This window comes from Perca flavescens, chromosome 18 (assembly GCF_004354835.1).
Source record: "Perca flavescens isolate YP-PL-M2 chromosome 18, PFLA_1.0, whole genome shotgun sequence".
Lineage (NCBI taxonomy): Eukaryota > Metazoa > Chordata > Actinopteri > Perciformes > Percidae > Perca > Perca flavescens.
In genome coordinates this window covers 25,779,294-25,802,577 of record NC_041348.1, presented here as the reverse complement: position 1 = coordinate 25,802,577, position 23,284 = coordinate 25,779,294, and the positions used below count along the sequence as shown (strand labels likewise).

The 23,284-nt window shown below is 37.8% G+C and overlaps 1 protein-coding gene across 1 annotated transcript in view; it reads right to left on the bottom strand.

Annotated features, from left to right (window-relative positions):
• Nucleotides 1-23,284, bottom strand: part of LOC114572953 (exostosin-1) — a 289,717-nt gene that overhangs the window by 11,580 nt on the left and 254,853 nt on the right. Inside the window, exons 7-10 of the mRNA XM_028604770.1 lie at nucleotides 17,343-17,475; nucleotides 11,717-11,835; nucleotides 10,294-10,389; nucleotides 3,784-3,873 (exon numbers count right to left, since the gene is read on the bottom strand). Coding sequence (XP_028460571.1) covers nucleotides 3,784-3,873; nucleotides 10,294-10,389; nucleotides 11,717-11,835; nucleotides 17,343-17,475 — 438 coding nt within the window. The remainder of the gene's footprint in view (nucleotides 1-3,783; nucleotides 3,874-10,293; nucleotides 10,390-11,716; nucleotides 11,836-17,342; nucleotides 17,476-23,284) is intronic.

Here is a 23,284-nt window from a genome sequence, read left to right as displayed (position 1 = left end):
TTGCTGTGCCACAAATTGTAATGCCATAAAGTGTAATTATGATCCCCCCCCCAGCGTAAAAAAGGTGAACAGTGACTTGCTCCCGTCAATGAAACATCTCAGAGTTTGAAGATATATTGGATCTCTTGGGCTCATTGGGCCTCACAATCCATTATGGATTGCATCTTTTACTCGCTGAAAAAAGCTGGGGAGAAACGAGGCTGCTACTTGTAATGACTATCAAAGAAGAAGCACTCATTTAGCATCACAGATGAGCTGTTCCTGATCATTTTACTGATTTTTAGGTTTAAAACATATGAAACATTTTCTATTTTTTATTTTTATTTTGCAAAAACAATTTGAAGAAATGTTATACATAAATCTCGTCCCTCATATTGTAAGTCCTTCACAAAAGGACGAGACAGACAACAGACAAGATAAAATACAAAATAAAAATAAAAACAACACAGTAAATGCACTCAGATAACACTGTTTTCACAGTCCCTAACATTAATGTAAAAATTCATCTACGAGATTGCCATATCTTCAAAAAGTCGGAGGTTCTGTCTTTACTCTTATAATAAAGGTTGAAACTTGTTTGTTTTGGACCATCATCTTCAAAGCATTTTGGGGTTGTGGCGTGTTGTGCGTCCTCAAAAATAAAACGTCACGCTACAGTGCCTACGGAGCCCCCGAGGAGACAGCAAGAAGTATGATTGGTCAGCATGGGCTGCTTGTGTTTTCTCCTACAAGCTTCAGATGTAGTATGATGAATAAACTAAATTAAAGTTGCAATCCCGAAGATTTTCATTAAAATAAAACCTAGGTAGCTGACCTGGTAGAGCGTGCGCCACAGAGGCTCAGTCCTCGCAGCAGCAGCCATGGTTTCAGTTCTTGTCATCCCCCCCCCTTGTCTTTCTTCCCTTTCCAGTCTAAGCTGTCCTATCAAATATAGGCCTAAAATGCCATAAAATAATCTTACAAAAAAAAGCCATTCAATGTATGATATTCAGTAATAAACTTACTTAGTGGTTTACATTGTAAGTGGCGTAGTTCGCCATTCTCGTACTGAATTCAAACAGGCCAGGGCCTACACACGAGGAATTCCGAAGGAACGATGCATTTGTGTAATCCAGCGTTACCAGTTTTAATCACATTGATATCAGCCTCACAGTCATTACAGAGCTGTATTAAAACCTATTACTGCTGCTAGTTTACATTTAAAGTGTTCAACTCGCAAAACATGTAGCTTTTATTGTGCAGAAGTCAGAGGAAACAATGTTTTCAGATAAATGGATGTCTTTGGTTTGAATAAAGGCTGATGTGGAGTCTTGACAAACACATATTTGAGAACTGTGTTTTAACAATCAACAGAACACAGTGTGAGTGGGTTCATATGAGTTTTTTTTGCGGTCCAAGACAAGCTTTTGATTCAATCTTGTGGTTGTACAAAGTGTAATTTTAACACCACAATAATACAAAACTAATCCCACACAGTAAAACCTAAATATACAGATGAATTGAAAAAAAGAAGAAAAAATGGTTACACTTTACTTGAAGGTATCTACATAAGAGTGACATGACACTGTCATGAACGTGTCATAAATATTATGAACAAGTCATAAATGTTTATGACATAACGCTTCTTTTAGTAAGTGTCATTCGGTTTTTGTCATGACAAGTTAGTTAGGATTCATGTGTCATGACTGTGTCATGACACATGAATCATGTCATGTCACTCTTATGTAGATACCATCAAGTAAAAGTAAAAGAAAAAAAACATACAGAACATATAAGACCTCATGGACAAAAAAAGGATACAGCATTTACCTTTAAATGTATAATTTGTATCGTCCTGGTTAATTAGTGTACCTCTGCCTTTTTCATTAAAGAAGCACACCACTACCTCTGCTAACATGTCAAAGTCTTGATTAAAAAAGGGGGAATTGAAACATTATTTCCGCTCTTGACAATGCTTTAGACAAGCCACTGGTTTCTAATTTGTTCTAAAACGAGTGTCAGTGTAACAATCCACTGAGGTGTTTCCTATCCTCTCTCTTAAGTAACGAGTGAGAGTCTAATCAAAGAGGTGCTCTGTGTTTTGACAGTGTAATGATACAAAGGCAATGACTCTCGTAAAACCCCCAACTCCGTGAAAGAACTTTGTTTTTCATTATACCCTCTTCAATGCATTTTCTACTCTCCTTTTCCTTAATTCCTTCCTCTGGTCTTTTCTCCTGCACACTTCTCTCCTTCTTCCCTTCCCTTTTTCTAGTTTGCTTTTCCTTTTTTGCTGCTTTTCCATCTCTTCTTTTCTTTCACTTTTCTACCCTCTCCTTATTACTCCGCTGTACCCTTTCCTCTTTGCCTTTCTCACTTCTCTTTCTCTCTCTCTTTAAAGAGCTTCATTGAAGTTTTTTACAGTAAAATATAAGATTATAAATACAATACATGTTATATATTTAGACAAAACCTCACTTCTCTCGCCTTTCCGTTTCTTTGGGTTAAGTTAAATTAAAAGAACACCATCTTAACAGTACCTATCCAACACCACACATTGCACCTAATTTAATTAAGACGAGCGACGTGGTAATTCCCTGAGCCTCCATGATATTGAAGTCTGTAATCAGAACTCTTTTGTTTGTATTTTAAAAGTTCTTGTCGAACTTTGTTGCTTTGCTAATCGGCTGCATTTTCAGTCGCCCTTTAAAGGCAAAGCACATTTCCCTCCTCTAGTTCAGTGGTCGTTGCAATGTTTGGCAATTCATTTGTAATGAACGGTATTCATGACTGTGCGTGGACTGACTGCCTCATTTCAGAGAGGATCAATACTGTGCTAAGACATCACCACCTTTTGCCACTGGCTGACATAAAACCATGCAGACCGGAGCTGGTTATAAAAACATTTCCAGCGGCTTTTGACCTTGACGTGCAATCAGTTGTTTGCAAAGTTGTGAAAAACCTCTACAAATGTATATTTCTGTTTGTGCCAAATTACCACACTCTGCAAAGTTAGTTCAACATGTCTTACCAGATGTTACTCAGTTACTGCTTTGGAAAGTGCACACTCCAGCAACCCCAGGGAACACCATTAGAGATTGTTTTTTTTGCCCACCTAAAAACATTGGTTAGACTTATTCTAAATGTCTTTTTTCTTGCGACATTAAAAGTGAATATGCATGAATTGTGTGAGCTAACCAGCCAAAAAGGTTATTTTAGAATGAAATACCATACTTTGTGCCATAATACTTGGGTTGGCTTTTTGTTTAGGACATACAGCTTTATAGCATGAAGCTACATATTTAGCGATAAAGACTAATTTTAAAGCTAAAAACATTAAAAAGTAAGCTTGAAACAGTGTTTCTTAACCAACTCATGGCACTAACGTTAGCTGAGTTAGCAAGCTAGTTTCATCAGATTAAATGTGCCAACAACAGCTGGCATTTCAGGCATCTAAAAAGCCGACTAGGAATATCCAGTGGTATTCTGCCGCCATCAGCATTTAAACTGCATATTTTCTGTGCATGAACAGAAAGCTTGACAGATGCATTTCAGTTAAGTTATTCAGTCTGGTTTTAGGCAGGCAGCCATGGTGAATTAGTTTCTTTACTTACTGCTGTTTGGTTAGTAATTCAGTAATTGACATTCTAATCCTGATGTCTGATAATGGTGTTTTGGAGGCCTGGTGTCTTGGGAATGTGGCCGTCTCACCTCATTTTGTTGATAAAGCATCAGTGTCTCAGTTCACCAGTCCATAAAGCGCCAACGTTGTGCTAATTGGTTGATAATTCACCAGCGACTCACCTCGTTTGTTGAGAGAACCGAGTCTTCATCCAGACTGAGAACGGCATCAGTGAGGATGACGTCATGGGGGGAAAAACGACAGCTCATCGTCTGGAGACACAGAAAGAGAAAACTGACATTATTAACAGTAGTTTATTGATATGCAACACAAATTACATTTTTGTGAGGTCATGTGGCAATTAGTCTACTGTATATCCACGACGTTCCATTTCATTGGGTTGCATTTTCTCCAAAACGTTTTTTCTGCTATTTACTCGCAAGACAGGCGATAGCAAACCTAGACTCTTCTAATCCTAAAAAACGTCTCTCACTGACTTTCAAGGTTGTAAACTTATTTCCATTCGGCAGTAGGTGTCGTTCTTCAAGTCGTTTGTCATCACCAAAATACTTTTCTGTGTGCGTGCGTCTTCTGCTTTTACCCTTTGATAAGTGCCAGCTTGTTTTCCGTTGGAACAATTCGATTTTAGATTTGAATGAAAACTAGATTTGAATGTTAAATGGTTGCATTTTTTTTAAAAACTTGTAAATATATAATTTCTATTCACATGGCTTTTTTGATACCTGGAAAACTATTACATGTGTTGTTTTGTCATTCAATTTGATTTTTTGATTATTTTTGATAACAATAGTAACAACAATAATAGGCCTATATTAGGGCATAATCATTAATATTCGGGGCAATTAACATACATAATATTTGATGGGGGGGCGTTAGGGACCTGGATAATGGATAGGGGGGCGCTGGCACAAAAAAGGTTGAGAAACACTGGCCTAAAAGGAGCTGCTGCTGCTGCTATTGACTTGTAATTAAAGTGGGAATTATTGAAGTGTTGAGTAGAAAAGGAAAAAAGACACAGATCTTGACTTATTGGGGGGAAAAAAGTTCAACTGAGGTTTCAAACGTTTCATCATCGGCGGACCCATTATCACACCACCAGCTTAAAAACTGCAGCGTCACTCTCATATGCTGTTTAAAGTTTGTGATCACTCTGATCATTGTTTATTTATTGAACTGCATTGGAAACATGTCATCATGTCTTTTCTCTGGGCTGTATCTGGGGCAGCCTAGTTGAACACAAGGTTAATGTGAGCGTACCTTTAGAACAATTGATGAGCAATGGTTTGGGATGTCAAATTTCAGTGGGTGGAGCCTAAAAATATAAATGTATGTATTTATGTAATCAAATAAGGACAGTAAATGTACAGCGGCTATTATTTCTGGGGGCCATCTTTGCGTCCAGGAGATGCTGCTTGATAAGCGGGTGAAAATACGTATTCGCTAACAACCTTAGGGTTGGTTTGGGACTTTTTACTATACAACCTGCTGAATGTCACCTGGATAATTTCCTGACATTAACCCTCTGAGGTCTAAGGGCATTTTTACATATCTTCTCAAATTTACCTTTTTAGGGTATTTGCATATAACGGATCCCCATGTATTTCATATTAAAATGTTCAGAACAAACTCAGCTTTCCGTATAGTGATGCCCACACTTTTTCTAGAGCAATGTATTAAGAGATAATTTGGCTCTAAAGCTGAAACATTGATGTTGGCTTTTTGAAAGTCCTCAAATCTCTTTTAAAATACAAACCTTAACTTATGATGTGTTGTATGAATTGTTTCGGTGCTTGAAATTAGTTTACCAAAGTCTTAGGTTATGTCTGATTAAAACAGAACTGTCAGTGTAAAAGTTAACAATGTTAATGTAAGACCGTGATTAAACATGAGAGGCACAAATGGAGGCCAGACAAGCCTAATGTTTCATGGTCAGTTCTCTAGTATTGCTAAGTTAAACCTGGAAGGTCAGCTAAACCACACAACTTGCAGTACATTATGCACTTCAGTGTTAACTTAAGATTATATATTTTTCTTTACATGGCAGCTCAGTTTATGAAATCTTCAATGCGTTGGCTCCTTTGCTTCACCTGTCACCCAAGCATTATAATTATCTCTGCCTTGGAGGTTGGAGTAAAAACTTCTGTAAATGTAATTATATATTTTCTCTCTGCTTTTATCTTGGTCAACTAAGGTTTTAAGTAATTGAAATGGACCTCCATGTTAACTACTGTCGCCCAGAGATAATATTAAGAGGCTTATTTAGCCAAGTAAGACCACAATTATCTGCACGTTTAATGTCTACTTCCATCTCAGCTTAATGAGCCGATGGATGCTGACTGAACAAATTCATTGAGAAATGAAGCGTAACATCAAACGAATTTCAACACAAATCCCCTAAATTATGTGAGAGTGCCACATAAAAAAAACTGCTTTAAATTACTGCTTAAAGTGAGAACTCTTGGCAGAAAAAATATTTTCTTTGGATGGATGCCCTATAATCAGCAGGCAGGTAATCAGTTCAGTCAGGATGGTTTTCATAATAGTGTAACAGTCTCTCAGCTTTCTTGTGAAAACCACCATCCCAGTGTAATTGTCTGAAGTAAATTAGCCAGTTGCCTGATAATCAACTGCATTCATCCTGGACTAATGGTCTGAATGTAATAAATTCTTGAGATCAAAGATTTGCATGAGTAAGAAGAAACATAATACACAATGCACACACATTGTCATGGACCAGTTTACATTATAACCTCACTACATTTCCAAGCATCCCTCACGTCAACTTGCTTTAAACCTGGATTAAACCCAATCTAAATCCAAAACTTCTCATCCATGTTGTCCTAAAAGTTGAGCTTGTCGAGTCATTCTGGACCTTGGAAATAGAAGTTGACAAAACTGTCAAAATCTTAATTAGCTGACGAGGACAAAGATTACAGATTTACATCATCATGGTGCCCAGAGGATGAATCCTAATGACTTTGGTGATCTCTTGACTTTTCCTTTAGTGCCACAGCTTTCACCATTTTAATGAAATATCTCAATAGAATTTGGCACGGACGTTCATGGTTCTCCACAGGATTAATTGTAACATTGCAAACAATTTTTCTGAAATTCACACACACACACACACACACACACACACACACACACACAGAGAAACTGTACACAAAACTGTTTTTAACACAGATTTGTGCATATAGCTCTTCATAAAGCTCCGTAAAAGGTTAACTGGACATAGAGTGCTCTGTGCTGCACACGTCATCTATCTTTCTGACAGGATATATACACTCCTGCTTCCCATGACTGAGCATGAGTAAACACGTCTTTTGGGTTCACCACTTTGACATGTGGAGTAGGACAGGAGGAGCTGGGGATTGAACCAATAACCCTGTAATTAGTGGACAAACTGCTCTACCTGCTGTGCCAAGCCAGTACAACTTTTGACTCTGGGTTCAATAGAGTTATACAGTTGTGTCCCATGATGGACTAACCGATGCATTAGATGCTTTTCCACTCTGACAAGAACATCAAAAATGGTCAAACAGAAAGATGCTCATCTGAAGTTGCAGTCCAGTAAACATCAGTTTTGGCACAGGCCATTCAAAACCTTTACTCAGACAGGTACAGACACCCCCCCCTCTCCCTCTGGCTGGTGTCAATGCTTCTCTGCCTCGGGACAGAGATTAGATCCTTCTGAGATCACTGGCAGTTCAATGGTCTGAACCTTATCTTTGTGGCTCTCCTTCCACCCATTTCCCCGCTTTATATTTGCCATGACTCCTGCTACTTCAAGGGGAGTCTTTGGAGATATCCAGTCTGTCTTTAAGTAGCGGATATATCTAGTTGTCAGTAAATTACAGCTAAAAGTAAAAGATCACATATTTATCTGCAACACCATTATAAACTATGGACAGCTATCTCTCATGATGAACATGCTACTTAAATATTAGAGTGAAACATTATGGCACTTGTACAAAAATGCTCTTTACTGTTTCAGTCTTAATATGTCAGAGCAGGTTTTTATCCCCATTTTTTAGACTTCCCATTTTTAGGTTTCTGATCATCATTCTCTGATTCTTTTTTTCCTAATAACACCACACACAGCTGGTTCTCAGAAGTGTTACTGTATCGTTAGTCACTTAATTCAGAATCAATAATGTTGCCTTTTAAAATAGGTTCAATATATTACCTAGTTTTTTTGGGTATTGATTAATATACAGTACTGTAAGGTGACATATGTTAGAGCTGACATAGATTTAAGATAACCATATATTTCTTCTCCTACAGGTCTGCATGACCAAAAACATTATATTTTGGTTGTTGATAACATACTCATTTTGCCAATGACTGGATAAAGCCTAAATAATAAGCCTACATTATAAGCCTCATAAATAATAAACTAAATTATATTTTGAGGTCAACACAAGACAATCAATTCCACTTTCCATTTAAGGAAAGATATTCTGAGACTGTCATTTGTTCAAATACTTTCTGACAGGTGCTTCTTAGCTTTATTGTTTGGATATATTGTTTGGATATATGTGTATATATATATATATATATATATATATATATATATATATATATATATATATATATATATATATATATATATATATATATATATATATATATATATTATTATTATTTTTTGTGTGCGTTATATGTTTCCCTGTTTGTTTGTTGTATTGCTTTTTTTGTTCTTGTTGAGTAATTATATCAATTTTACTTTTTTTATTTATATAAGGGGAGGACTCCGAATTCCTCTCCTGCACTACAATTGCTATTTTTTCTATTGTATATATTTTATATCTTCTTTGTGCAAATAAACTAAACTAAACTAGCTATACAATTGATGACTGCTCTCTCTCAGAAGCAAAGGTGGATGTAGTATGGGTGTATAGTTATGTTTGATACTGGAGACTGAGTTTTGCTTCCCACCTCCTACCAACTGTCCTTAAATCTATTTTTTATATACCATGAAGGACTAGCTACTTATTTTCTTGTTTAGGTATGAGAACCTGTGGGATACAATCCAATACATTGAATAATAGATGTACTATTTTATGAAAAGAGTGGAAGCAAACAGAGGTACATGAAAGAGAGAGGAAGTAAATGCTTGCTGATGAAGCGCATCCCACAGCATTACAGAGTAGATACACTCATAACCAACTGCCAATTACTCTGCTGCAGTCTGTCGAGGCAAATTGCAAACTTTCTCTGTGCGTGTGTGTGTCGTTATTATAGTGGGAACAAACCCAGCAAACGCTCAGTAGGAAATACACTGAAGAGCATCTGTCTGGGCCGCATGGCAATATTCCACATGACTAATTATAGGACCATAGATGCTGGTGGGTATCAACACACACATGCATAATGCATCTGAGACGCGTTTTATTGTCACCAGTGGAAACACTGTTCTTGTATTTCAAAGGGGACACATTTACATGAAAACAAAAAGAAGCAATTACAACACAAAGCATCAGCATTACAGAGAGAGAGAGAGAGAGAGAGAGAGAGAGAGAGAGAGAGAGAGAGAGAGAGAGAGAGAGAGAGAGAGAGAGGCGGGATGCATGTCTTTTCTCGCCGATGTCCGTTTCCTCCCGCTTTCTTTGTGTTGGAATTCTAACCTCTGGTGGATTTCTGAGGACTCTGGTTAACTGCTCCTCAGATCTCCGCAGGGTAAATCCAGACAGCTAGCTAGAATATCTGTCCAATCTGAGTTTTCTCTCGCATGACTAAAACAACTTTTGAATGTATATGTTCCACCAAAACAAGTTCCTTCCCGAGGCTATTTTGCAGTGGCTCCGTGCGGAGCTTACCGCTGCCCAAGAAGATTGTGATTGGTTTAAAGAAATGCCAATGAACTCGAACATGTTTTTCTCCCATCACGGAATGCTATGTGGACTCACTACTCCTCCACAGCACTGTGGAGGATGGTCTGGCAAAGCGAGACAACAGTATAATTAACACCAGAGAGAACATTATCCAATACATCTACTGTATATCTCTATTTATCTCCCTCTGTGCTCCAGCAAAATTGTCTCGCTATAGCTGTTAACAGTTTACAATATTTACATTGTATTCCATTAAAGGACTCAATATTTGCTTCTTTTTTTATTTGAGGTATTTCAAATCTATTCTAGCCACTACACTAGATTTTAGAGTGAAATATTGTACTTTTTATTTTTGCAGGAACAAAAAATGACCAAAAGACCAACATTTTTCAAATTAAAGTTTTATGTTTTTTTTTTCACTTGTCTTGTCACTTGTCTGGAGCCGCGCCTGCGCAGGTGGTCAGCGGCGTTCAGAAAACGGGATAAGAATAATAACAATACATCCGGCTATCTGAATACACAAGAATGGGCATGCTGAAAACCCCAAGATTCTGCAGGTATTTTTTCATTTTATTTCCATCTATTAGAACCTCTCTTCTGCATGTTTTCATCCTTCCTCTTTGTAGTGCCCTAAAATTCAGTTTTTTTGGTATCTATAAAGTTGCTAAAAGCCAAAGAGTCTGTGCTTTCATCTCTGGTGTAGAGTGACAACAAACTCTGGCCAAAGTACCTTTGAGCAAAAGTGGTTTCATAAAGGTGAGATAAATATCTTCACTGCTAAACAACAAAGTATCTTTTACTGCATAATGGATGCAAAAAGCCAGCAGCTGTTACCTTGGTCTGTCCTTCAATGACAGTGAGAGGCACACTGGTGGAGGGCCACTTGTTCCTAGGAGGTAAAGGCTGGTCGCCGTTCCATAAAACCACAATCTGTATGGGAAAAGCGCAGTCGGTTAATATTAGATAACCATCAACATCATTATATAAATGATTTTCTGCATAAAGGTTTCTGAAACAGCTGATATCAAAGTAAAGTATAAAGTTACAATAGAATCTCTCTCAGGATGCATTCTTTCATCTTTAAAGCTATAGTGCATAGTTTCTGTCTCCCCCGTGAGGAATTCTAAGTAATGACAACAAAACATGACATAAGCCTTCCGTGACCGCCCCCCCCCCCCACCCTATAGCTATAGATGTCCTTTATTTAAAGGTAGTCTTTATCCCACATACATTATTTCATTAAAGCTCATTGTTGTATAAGCAGTCCCTCTGCTTATACAAGTTTTCTTTAGCGCTTATTGGTATGTCTTTTTCTGGCACAACTCTCTTATGTGATCATTTTGTGATAGATTGTAAAGGCACGTTAGTTAGCATCTTAGGTAGTAGGCGTGCTCATTTATTATCATGTACAGAGGTCAAGCAAGTATGTGTATTAAAAAAGCACAATGTTAGAAGTATTGTATAGTCCTGTATGGAGGCCACTGTGAAGAAAAAAAAAGTCTAAAATTAGGAGAATAAAGAATTATTAAGAATAATGTCAAAATCATTTGAGAAATGTTTTGACAATACAACTGTAATTTTTTGAGAAAACGAGGGAAAAGTCATATTATGAGAAAAATGAGTTAAAGGTTACATTGAGGATTACGTATGCATGTTGACGTTTTTCCTGACTTTCTTGCCATACTGTACAGTTAGTATTTTTCCTTACAAAAGGCGTTGCCACTTTCCTCTGACCGGTATATAGCTACATTGTTCTGGTGTCTGCACACTATCATCTCCATGATCTCGCTTGGTATTTCATTTCATTATCCGATACCAAATAATGTGCTTATTAGTGAATATTCAGGTCATCCATATCCCTCACAGTACTGTAAAAGATGACAGACTGCTCTTCGCTTTCAAGTATGATGACACCTCACAATATTGTGAGACTTTTTTTCTTGAAATCACAGATTAATTTCCCACAGTAACACCCTGTTGTATTTTAAGAATGGCTGTACCCCTCTCATTAAATGTTACAATCTGCAGATAGAAGGCGACGAAGAAAAAGAAAGGCAAAAAGGAGGAGGATGAATAGGAGAAGCAGGGGAAAAGAGGTGCTAACTAAAACATGAGACATTTACAAGAGATACACTTCTCTCATAAAATCTTGACGCCTATGCTTTGCGTTTGACAGGTCATATTTAATACAGCGTTTCATTATTTCCCTTCGTTGAACCAGCGCCAAATCACAGTGGGATGTAGAAATACTTCCCACCTGTGCACAGAACTTGGACTTGGCTACAGCAATGATGAGCCTCACCACGGGGGAAATCTGGGACTGCAGAGGAGTAACCATATGGATCACAGCTGTGAACTGCTGCGACGGGCTCTTCCCTGGACACAAACACCCACACACACACACCCACACCCACACCCACACACACACACACACACACACACACACACACACACACACACACACACACACACACACAGAAACAGTTGTCATGGGTAAAGTGTATTTAGGTTTTTAACACAGATTTGTGCATCTCTCCGTAAAGCTCCATAAAAGGTTAACTGGACACGGAGTGCTCTATGCTGCCCCCGTCATCAATCTTTCTGACAGGATATATACCCCCGCTTCCCATGACTGAGCATGAGTAAACACATCTAATCCAAGAGTTTGCTTTGAGTGTCTCATTTAGTGAATTCCGAATCATGCCGATTTGTTCCTATAATGAGCAACTGCATTTTATACAACTTCACAATAAAAACAGCTTGTTAGTTACTTTCTCGTATTTTATCGTGGCAAACAAATGAACCAAACAGTACAAAAAGAGAAATCATGAAGCGGAACCAAACTTTAAATTACTACCATTGATAAATGATCCCCAGCATACGGTACAGTGGCTAAATGGAGTTGAGGAAATTGATTCCCCCTGTGCCAGCCTGTGCCAAAGAAATGTATCAATATTATAAAATCATTGGCTTTTACGATTGGATTTTATTTTCTGAATACATAGGCGGAATTTACAGGGGGGATGGAGGGGTTACAACCCCCCTAATAATCAAAACTGGCCAGTGCAACCCCCCCAGAAAAACAAAACAAAAAAAACTATTATATTTTCCTTTACGTGTATAAAGACATTTTCACCATAACTTGATGCAGAAAAGGCACACATTGTGTGAAAATGTTGAACCCAAAGTTTCGCCCTTGTCTGAATACTTTTTCTATTCTATACTAAATGAATCCATTCAGGTACTGCTGTATCTTTGAATAGAAAAGCATATAAAGCCATGTCACATGATGTATTTACATGCACACAAATAGTGATAATCAGATCGAGGTGACACACACTTGGTTTGATTCTGTAAACAGCGCTAAGTTCATGCATGAATAATGTGAATAATGTGAATCTTTGAATTACGATGAAAGAAAAGATCACGTAAAAAGCAGCACAGCTATCTTTGTTGCAAGCTTAGTAGGTGCTGATGGGGATTATTAATCGGATTATTAAACAAATCATGTGAATTTAGGTTATTAGAGATATCCTGAAGCTTTAATTCTACTATTTATCTGTTTGTTTTTTTCATGATAATCAGCTTATTACATTCATGTACATTTTGAGATTACTTTTTGCATCACACAAAATGCACACAGAGCCTCCAAGATATAAGAGGAAAGGAATGTGTACAATTACACTGCAACATTAATCGATGGGTCTCATGAGAAAACTGTACACCTGGTGGAGACATGTTTTCTAAATCTTCATAGTTATTGTAAATATCTTCAGCTGTTTAAAAATCATTTTAAAATTATTACATGATGTACATTACATCTTTAATTATTATTAATACATGCTTTGACAACTTGGGGGCAGCCCAACAAGTTGTAAACAACATTGACATACTGTATTGTCACCATAAAAGGTTAATATGGCTAACAGACACCTATTTTCACATCCACAGAGCAACATACAGTAAGCATTCATTTGGAGGTATGTTTGTGACCATCTGATAAATCTAATTCCAATATTAATGTTCCTTTTGACTTTGTTTTTGGTCTCCAAAAGGGAAATATCTGGCTCTTTAGCTGTTTAATGCTCCACTGTGTTACTGTAGCTAGTTGCTAACTTTGTCTTTTTAGCTGTAAACAGCTGCTACTTCAAAACTGCTGAGAGTGAACCAAAACAGTAAAGTTGTCGGTTGTAAAACCAAAACGAGAGACTGTTGAGCTGAGGGGAGCTGCAGTATCCGGTGAATGTCGCTACAAACAATCCCTTTCACATTACAGATAGTCATTTGAACCATTGTTGATTTAAGAACATTGATTAATGTCGCTTTGAAGAACAAAAACCTTAGATGCCCCTATGTGGGAAGCTCAGAATATATAAAGATAGATACATAGACTTACTATTCACAACAACTAAAGAAGGGGAGGATTTCAGGCACATGGAATGCCAAGTGTTGGGTGGGTAAGGGAGTAAGGGAATACACACATCCTCATGGATAAGTGGAGCCAGAGTGCTCTTTAGTGTTGCTCTATCCATCTCTCTGACACCGGGCCCGTTGACCAGCCATCTCAGGTGGACTTAGTGTATTTATGGAAGCATGAGGTCTGCCCTTGTGGGGGTCACAGAAACAGGCTCAGTCCTTCTGTTTCATCTGCATTTCCTTGGAAACAGCAGTGCCACCAGACAAACTATTCCACCAATTAAAACAAGGTAGATGTGGTATGATACATAATAATGGATACATAACTGATGCTACTACATAACTCTTTAGTGAGGGCATCGTGGGGAGTGTAGGATTTTTGGAGCTTTACCCATATTTAGCAGTAGAAGTCTGTACATAGTGTCCTCTGAATTAATTTTGACCATTCCTTTTTTATATCAGCCAACATCGTACCAGACACTAGCCTGGTGACCCTTAAAACAAGTTGCACAAAGTGGCCGAGTATTGAAGAGTTTTCTCTGTCATAGCAAAAGCAAGGAATCCAATTTTCCAAATCAAATAAGCCATAAAGCATTTCTCCAAACTCCTTTCTATCATTCTGTTTGGAAAAAGGGTTCTTATTGTGAATTCCCCCAAAACTAGGCATTACTGCCATTGTCACTGCACAGGAGACCTTAATATGTTTTTGGCACCAACATAGTTGGAGGTGGAGCAGAAGAAGAAAAAGAGAGATTACATTTAGCCACGCATATACACACATCAGGATACATTTGAGGTTCTATGTTTTGCTTATGGACACTCCAGCCCAACCCGTTGATTAATAATATAATAATAGGAATGCAAGATGTCAACAGTGTGCATGTGGTTAGTAACAGACAGCACATAAAATAAAGCAAGTAATACAGCAGTTTGCGTTACTCAGCAAGCACAATAAAATTCAGGTTTGGCTTTGGCTATGTCAGATTCTAACCAATGGGATTTAAACTGAATATAAAATGACCAATATGCTGTCAAAATGCGTTGCATTGTGTGTGTTTATCGGAATTGAAATTGACGTAAACAGAGAAGGATGGAGAAAAAGAAAGAGGGTTTGACTGTTGCATGTGTTTCAGGACAATAGAGAGAGACAGGCACTTTATGGACGTTAAAAGAGATAGATGGTCTGAATGTTTCAGGACCGCGGAGAGAGACAGACACTTTATGGATGTTAAAAGAGATAGATGGTCTGAATGTTTCAGGACCACGGAGAGAGACAGACAATTCATGGATGTAAAAAGAGAAAGATGGGGCACGTTCAATCTCAAAACTGTGTGCACTAGTTTTGCTACGGTTTCCTGGTTGAACGACATGTTTCCGCGGAACGGTGTGAAACTGTGTGCAGTGGCGTGCAACGGGCTTTGAGATATGTTTTCTCTCGTTTGGTGGGCGTGTCTATCGTTTATTGGCTGTGTCGCAGGTGATACCCAATCAGCAGAGACGTGTCTCTAAACACCTGGTAATAAAAAGGTGTGCACACAACAGGGTGTTCAAATAAATGTGTTGCTACGTTTTGTCAGTGCTGAAAGTAGCCTTGGTCTGATTGTTTCAGGACCATGGAGAGAGACAAACTGCAGCTGTGTTTCCATTCAGATCAGAGTTCAATGTTGTAACTGAAGACAGAGTGTATTGCCTGGGACAGTATAGTACATCTAATCGTGTACAATCCAGATATAAAATGTCATAAATGCACCTAAAGGGAGTTTTATTTTTCACTTGATTACTATCATTACTTAACAGGAAAATAATGGTTATTTGGCTCTACCTATTGCAATTTACCTTTGCCCCTAAGAAATATTTGCATTGCAACTCTTACCTTTTTCATTCACAGAATCAGGTAGTGGCAACGAATGTGTACATATTTATGTTAAAGGTGATCTAAAAAGAGAAAATTAGTATATCTTAAATGGACACTGTTGTTCCTTCCTTTATCGATCAGTGTAGTTCCATTCTTTGTACTCTCCTCTGTAAAGGTCCTTAAAGGTCCTGTACAGCTATAGCATTCTGTCATAGCAATTGTTTTTTTATTTTGTATTATTTTATAACCTAAAGTAGATCCACAGCACACATTTTCACAAACTAAAGTGTAGATGTAACTTGAGCCATCAAACCAGGATATTATTTTCAGCTCCTGAGGCCACTACGTCTGCAGTAAGTAAAACTTTTTCAAACTACCAGGCGGAAGTTGCAACTGCTTTGCAATAACAAGTTATGGAAAGGTTGCAGAGTGAGACCATTGTACACACGGCATTGACGACAAGTTATTCCCCAAGCAGCAGCACTGGAAATGGCAGCAGCTAAAATAGTGATTTACTGCAGTGGCATAAACCAAGCTGCCCCATCTTTCCTTCTATCCCTCGATCCCGCCCTTCTTTCTCCCTTCTAACCCTTGTGTCCACAATTCCTCAGAGAAAGACAAACATCGATCTGAGTTAGAGCCTCAGTCTCACCAGTCTGCATATCTATACACACCCACGTATGTATACACACACACACACACACACACACACACACACACACACACACACACACACACACACACACACACACACACAGGCCACTTTATCTTCCCTCTTTGCCTGCAGCTTTAAGTTTCTGAATTCTGCTTCAACAGCAGTCTTACAACATAATTATATATGACAGTATATATGACATATCTGGTTGGTGTGGCCAACATCCAGTGAGAGCTCTTGGTGGCAGAAGCAACGTCTTACTTAATAATTTTTATTAAAATAAAGAAAAAAACTGGAAGAATTCCAGCTACATTAACAGAAAATCTAAGATTCACAGGTCATATCTGGCAAGAGCAGTGTGGAAACATAATTTTTCACATTTGGTTTGGCAGAGGTTTTCCAAATCTGACACTATGCAGTCCCTTTCAAACAAAATTGAGACAACTGGGGGGCTTTCTGGATGTAAAAGGAAGTATTACATTTGTTTCCAGTTTGGAAAATTCACTAATCAATGTCAAATTAGCAGCTAGCAGCTCCTGTTTGCAGTGTACCCATGGATGTACAAACACCTAACACTGGATTAGATTGATGCAGAAGAAAACTTAAAAATGTAATGACTCTAAGGCAAGTTCTGGAGTTATAAAAAGTATATTTTTATTATGATTTCTTAACAGATTTGATGGACATTTATTTACGATGGAATCACAGACAATACTAGACGCTGGAATTGTAAGTCACATTTAATCTAAAAATATGCGTTTCATGGCTGTGTGTTAAGATTTAACTGAGTTATGACTCGGTGGATTTTAAAACAGATTGTGGCAATCGAAAACCAAGGGTTAAAGTACCTTACTGGGCTCCATGAGGTTGGGTTCGGACAAAAGCTGTAAGTTAACGTATCAATGACAACAGCATTCAGCCAAATCATTCTTTTAATTGGATGAGATCAACACTTACCCAGTATGGCATAATAAAAAGGAAACTGGGCAGGGTCAGTTGAGTACTGGGGGAGTGCATAGAGACCACCAGGTAGAGAATTCCACAACAACCGGTTTCTGGACACATGGGAATCCACACGGTCATGGATGATCTGGACAGAAGAGACAGAGGAAGTACAGATGGAGAAGAAAGCATGTGAGGAGAACGATAAGGAACAAAAGAAGGATTCGAGGTAAAAATGAATATGAAATAAAAATAAATAAAAATGAAAACACAAAGGTGAAGATAAGAAACAGAAGAAGTGAGTGAAGTGGGAAAGGGGAGATAAATCATGAGGAGTGAAGAGAAGTGAAGATATCAAGTTGTGACGAGAGGAAGAGAAAGATGTGATTAGTTCATTCATTTCCTTTTCTTCCTATTTGTTTCTTTATTTCATTCACACGGCTTCTATAATTTAGAGTATCCATACAGACAGATAATGCACAATATCATACGACATCCATGTCCAAAGAAAACCATGCATCTTCAAATTTAACAGTTTTAGATACTTTTATATTTTTAGACTGAGGGATTTTCCTTTATGGTTCTAGAAAATTCACTTCTTCAGCTAATTATTCAGTATTCTTCAATATTTACATTGTAAAATGGTAAATTGTAAATGGCGCTAACAACCTGTCACAAACTCCAGACATGTGATAATATCTGGAACTAAAGGCTGTTGTTTTGGGTCTATTAACATTTAGTTTTGGAGACAGTGGTTTTACACAGGACAGCGACAACATACACATACACCCTTAAAAGAATTTTATATATATATATATTATATATTAGTTTATAAGCTGTTCATATGTTTTGCATGTCATTTTTAAAGTAACTATAGCTGCAAATAAAAGTAGTTTAGTAGAATATTTCCCTCTGAAATGTACATCTTTTCAATTTACAACTCACAATATACATCCATTTTGCACAAATAATTATAAGGGATGTTTGAATTTGCCTTGTTGTAGCAATTTTCATCAAATATATTAGCACACATTTTTAAAGTAACATGTTTAAAGGGCTTTTTTTTAACTTTTTTTGCACTTTTTGCAAATGCACTTTTTTTAACTTTTAGTACTCATTTTTTTATATATATATTTGTATATTTGTATGCACTTTTCATTGTTCAGTGTGGTTCGATGCTGATGTTACATGAGAAGTCTCCCCCAGGAATTAATAAATAATTCATCTTTTCAATGAGTATCTAGTAGAGTAGAAGTATAAAGTAGCATGACAAGAAAATACTCAACTAAAGTGCAAGTACTTCAAAGGTGTACTTAAGCACAGTACTTGAGTAAATGTACACACAAATATTTCCCATGACATGGCAGGAATGAAAAAGTGGCCACAACACAAATACAAAGTTAGAGTGACACACACATGTATTTGTGTTCCATTATTAACGGATGAAAGGTGTTGACCGACGCTGGCCAAGGGATGATCATGTAGTCGGCTGGCTCAGCAGATGCTGGGTGACAAGCTTTTGTGGGATTTGAGCGAAAAAATGTCTTTCGTATGAGGAAAGCTCAGCACCAGTAGTTCGGTTTTCCCTCCGCTTGTCACCGATTCAGCCGATTAATCCAGGTCCCCGTCTGACGAACCCCAGCAGACTTTAAGGTGTGATGGTTTTGAGTGAGTGAAGCCTAGTGCTATATATATAAATATATGGAAACCACCAAAAGACAAACACTAATCTGATGATGTTACTGTATGATTATGTTAAGCTTTTAAATAAGGCACATAACTATCTGTATTTTTAATCTTTAATTTCAAAATACTGCAAATAATGGATTGATTGATTGAAGTGACCACAAACAATGACATTTATTGTGACGGTGAAAAGCATTTAAAAGTAACAAAAATGCTGGTTTACTTTTGATTTTTTATAAATAATAATTGATATCCACTGTAAGATTATTAAAAACAAAACTACTTTAACTTAAACAAAAATATTTAACATTTTCAAATCTATTTTAATAGCTATAAAATACTGAGAATAAAGTGTGGGAGAACACATTTTTTGAGGCATTCTGGTTTCCCCTCCAATTTCAGAGCTGTCTGATGAACTGTGGAAAAATGGCACTTACAGCCAGCTCACACACACACACACACACACACACACACACACACACACACACACACACACACACACACACACACACACACACACACACACACACACTTCGTAACACCAACTGTCAGTATGTGGGCCACAACAGTTATCAACACGCCTCATTACACCCATTTAGCCTGGTGGCATGCTGGCTCTGACTTTTTAGCACATCTGGCCAGCAGAGTGTATGGCTGTAACAGTATATGGCTGTCAGTGGGTTTCTGTCTAATTTCATACCCTACTAGCTCTGGGCAGTTGGGGGTGTCACTCATGTGTTGTTTGTGCTTTGATTTTTAGAGAAAATATGTTCAATTTGAAAATTATTTTTATTATTAGGCTGAAAGGTGAAGAAACATGATAAGATCAAGATTTGGGAGACTTGTCTGTTGATCAACCAATCTCTACAAATAGATAGTCGGCTTTATGTAAACACTTTAACATACTTTAAGTGGGCTCATGTTATTCCTGTCACTTTAATCCACTGAAATTGTCCAATGTATTACAGTACACAGGCTACATTCATTAATCATGAATCTTGATTGTTGAGTTTATTATATGACATTCAAAGGCACAATACCTAATCCGAAAGTAAAAAAGGGATGCACCACCACAATTTCTTTTTAAATAATTCAAGACTAATACCAGATAACGACTTAATCTAAATTTCTAGTCAGCTCTGATGCTGTTAAAGTTTTTTTTTCCCATTAGTAATGCTTGTAAAAAGGACTGCCTTTTCAATTATGATTAATTAAGGAACTCTCTTTTCCATTCCAAAGTGTAATTATTGATGCACAAACTATGCACTGTATGACAATAAATCTCAAATGTACGTGGTTAAAAACAACCTTAAAACATGCACTTTCACACTTTTCAAACATTAAAATGCAGACAAAATGCAGTGATTTTAATTTAATTCTAATGTGTATGCAAATGACTGATGTCCAGTGTTAATAATTATATCTCTAGATTTTGTTTTGGACTCTAATCCCATCTGAACGAGCCTGGGGTTGAGTGGCAATGGTGTCTTCAATGTTAATGCAATGATGCAAATGATGACAGACTGTAATGATAATTGCAAACAATAATGTGTGCTACAAGAGACATCATAGTGATTGTACTGATGTTTTTGTGATGATAATGGTGGTAATTAAGAGGATTATTATATTCTGTGTTTGAATTCAGAGATGCTACAGAGAGAGAACAGTCCTCGAGGACTGAATCAAGACTGTATGTAAGAGAACTAACAACTACAGAGAAGAAAATGAGAGGAGGAAGGTTTCCTATACTCCAATGAGACAAGTTCATCTTTTACACTGGAGCTAGTGTGGTCATTTAATGAGGCAGCCCACACACACACTGCAGACTCTTTAACCTGAGGGCTGCCAGAGAGTACAGACCTCCTTCACATTTGGCAATTCACTCTGCCCTTCATGCTAACATTGTGTTTAGACTTCACGCATCAAAATGCTTGTTTCCACCCTACATGTCTTGTTAAAAGGAAACTTTTCTTTGTCAAAGTTTCTCAGATTGCTATGTGCATAGTCTATATCGATGACATCTCATTTCAGGGATTGTTGAGGTGCCGCCAGAAATTCTGCCGGATTTTGTTTTCGGCTGGGTGTCCGTCACCTTCTGCTTTCTACGTGTTAGCATTTTAAACTCTGGTGGATTTATGAGGATTATGGTTAACTGCTTCTAAGATCTCTGCAGGGTTCTGAGTTTTCTGTAGCATGACTAAAACAACTTTTGAACAAGCACGTTTCACCAAAACAAGTCCCTTCCCGGGGCTATTTTGCAGATCCCGGAATGCTGTGTGGACCAGCCAGACCTTCCTCTGCAGCGCTGTAGAGGGGGGTACGGTGCCTTGCTCAAGAGTGCCAGTACCCAGGAGGTAAACTGGCATCTCTCCAGCTGCCAATCCACACTGTACTTTGGTCCATACTGGGACTTGAACCCACGACCCTCCGCTTCCTAACACAACTCCCTACAGACTAACATACTGCCACCCCTTATGCCACCATTATGCTGCATGTTAATAAGATGGACAAATTGTTCAATCATTTAAAGCTGAATTAATCAATATTTATGTATAAATGGATGTTTTTTTCAAACAAGGATTGCAGTGACTTTCTCAAGTTCTTTGTAAAGATCAGTGATGTCAGAAATGGAATTATCCCTTCGACTACTCCATTTTCGGCTCACTCAATCAGGCCACCAATCATGAACCATTTTGCTCCAATCTCGCTACAAGAACTCACTGATCTGGTTAGCAGTATGAAATCTTCCTCGAGCCCAGGAGATATTAAACCAACGTCATTATTTAAAAATGTTCTTGGGTCTGTGAGTACTTGGGTTCTCGCTATACTCAACAGCTCTCTGCAATCTGGTTGTGTCCCTTTATATTTTAAACATGCAAGTGTGCAGCCACTTTTAAAGAAAACCAACCTGGATACATCACTGCCGGAAAATTATAGGCCCATTTCGAAAATGCCTTTTATCTCCAAAATTATAGAAAATGTTGTTGCTAAACAGCTCATTGCTTTTTTGGTGCTGCTGGATCTTAGTGCCGCTTTCGATACTGTAGATCATAACATCATGCTTGAAAGACTTAAGCATTGGGTTGGTATCTCAGGAAGCGCCCTGGATTGGTTCACATCCTATCTATCAGACAGAAGTTTCTCGGTGTATCTTGGCCCCTATTCCTCAGAAACCGCGTTAGGTCCGCTTTTGTTTGCATTGTACATGCTCCCCCTGGGACATATAATTAGCCAAGTTGGAGATATTTCTTATCACTTATATGCAGATGACATCCAGCTGTATGTCTCTTTTGAGCCAGAAGACACTGACAAAGTGTTGAAATTGCTTAGATGTTTCAATTTGATTAAGGATTGGCTCGCAAACAACTTTCTACAGCTAAATGAAAATAAGACCGAAGTCCTTATTGTTGCTCCGGACCCTATAGTTTCGAAGATTAGTCAGCTGCTGGGCTCCTTGTCCTCAGTTGTTCAGTCCAAACTAAAAAATCTTGGTGTAATATTTGATAATAACATGTACTTGGATCAACATATTAAATCTCTGAACCGCACGTGTTTCTTTCAATTAAGAAACATTGCCAAAATTAGAGGAACTGTTTCACATTCTGAGCTTGAGATGATTATTCATGCTTTTATTTAATCTCGGCTTGATTACTGCAACTCTATTTTCACCTGTCTCAGTCCTGTCTGACCGTTTACAACAAGTCCAGAATTCTGCTGCAAGGCTGCTAACCAGGTCTAGCAAGATGTCGCACATCACTCCAGTTTTATACACATTACATTGGCTTCCGATTAACGACAAGATCAAATTTAAAGTTTTGGTTCTGACTTATAAGCTTTGCACGGTCAGGCTCCAGCGTATATCTCGGACCTGCTCCATTCATACACTACAAATAGGCCCCTCAGGTCTTCTAACCAGGGATTACTGGTTGTCCCACGCACCCGTTTAAAGACTAGAGGTGACCGTTCCTTTGAAGCGGTGGCTCCAAACCTGTGGAATGCGCTTCCTATTGCCTTACGTTCTGCAGTCTCTGTTGAAGCTTTTAAAAAGCAACTGAAGAAGCACTTGTTTAAATTTGCTTTTGATTCATTTATGTAAAATGTTGTCTTTTTTTGTGTTTTTTAGTCTTTTATCTTTATTGTTGTATAATTTACTATGTTTTGTACAAATTTTTATCATGTGAAGCACTTTGTGATTCTGTCTGTGAAATGTGCTATATCAAATAAACGTATTATTATTATTATTATTAGGGACTAGCTGGTGAACATAGAGC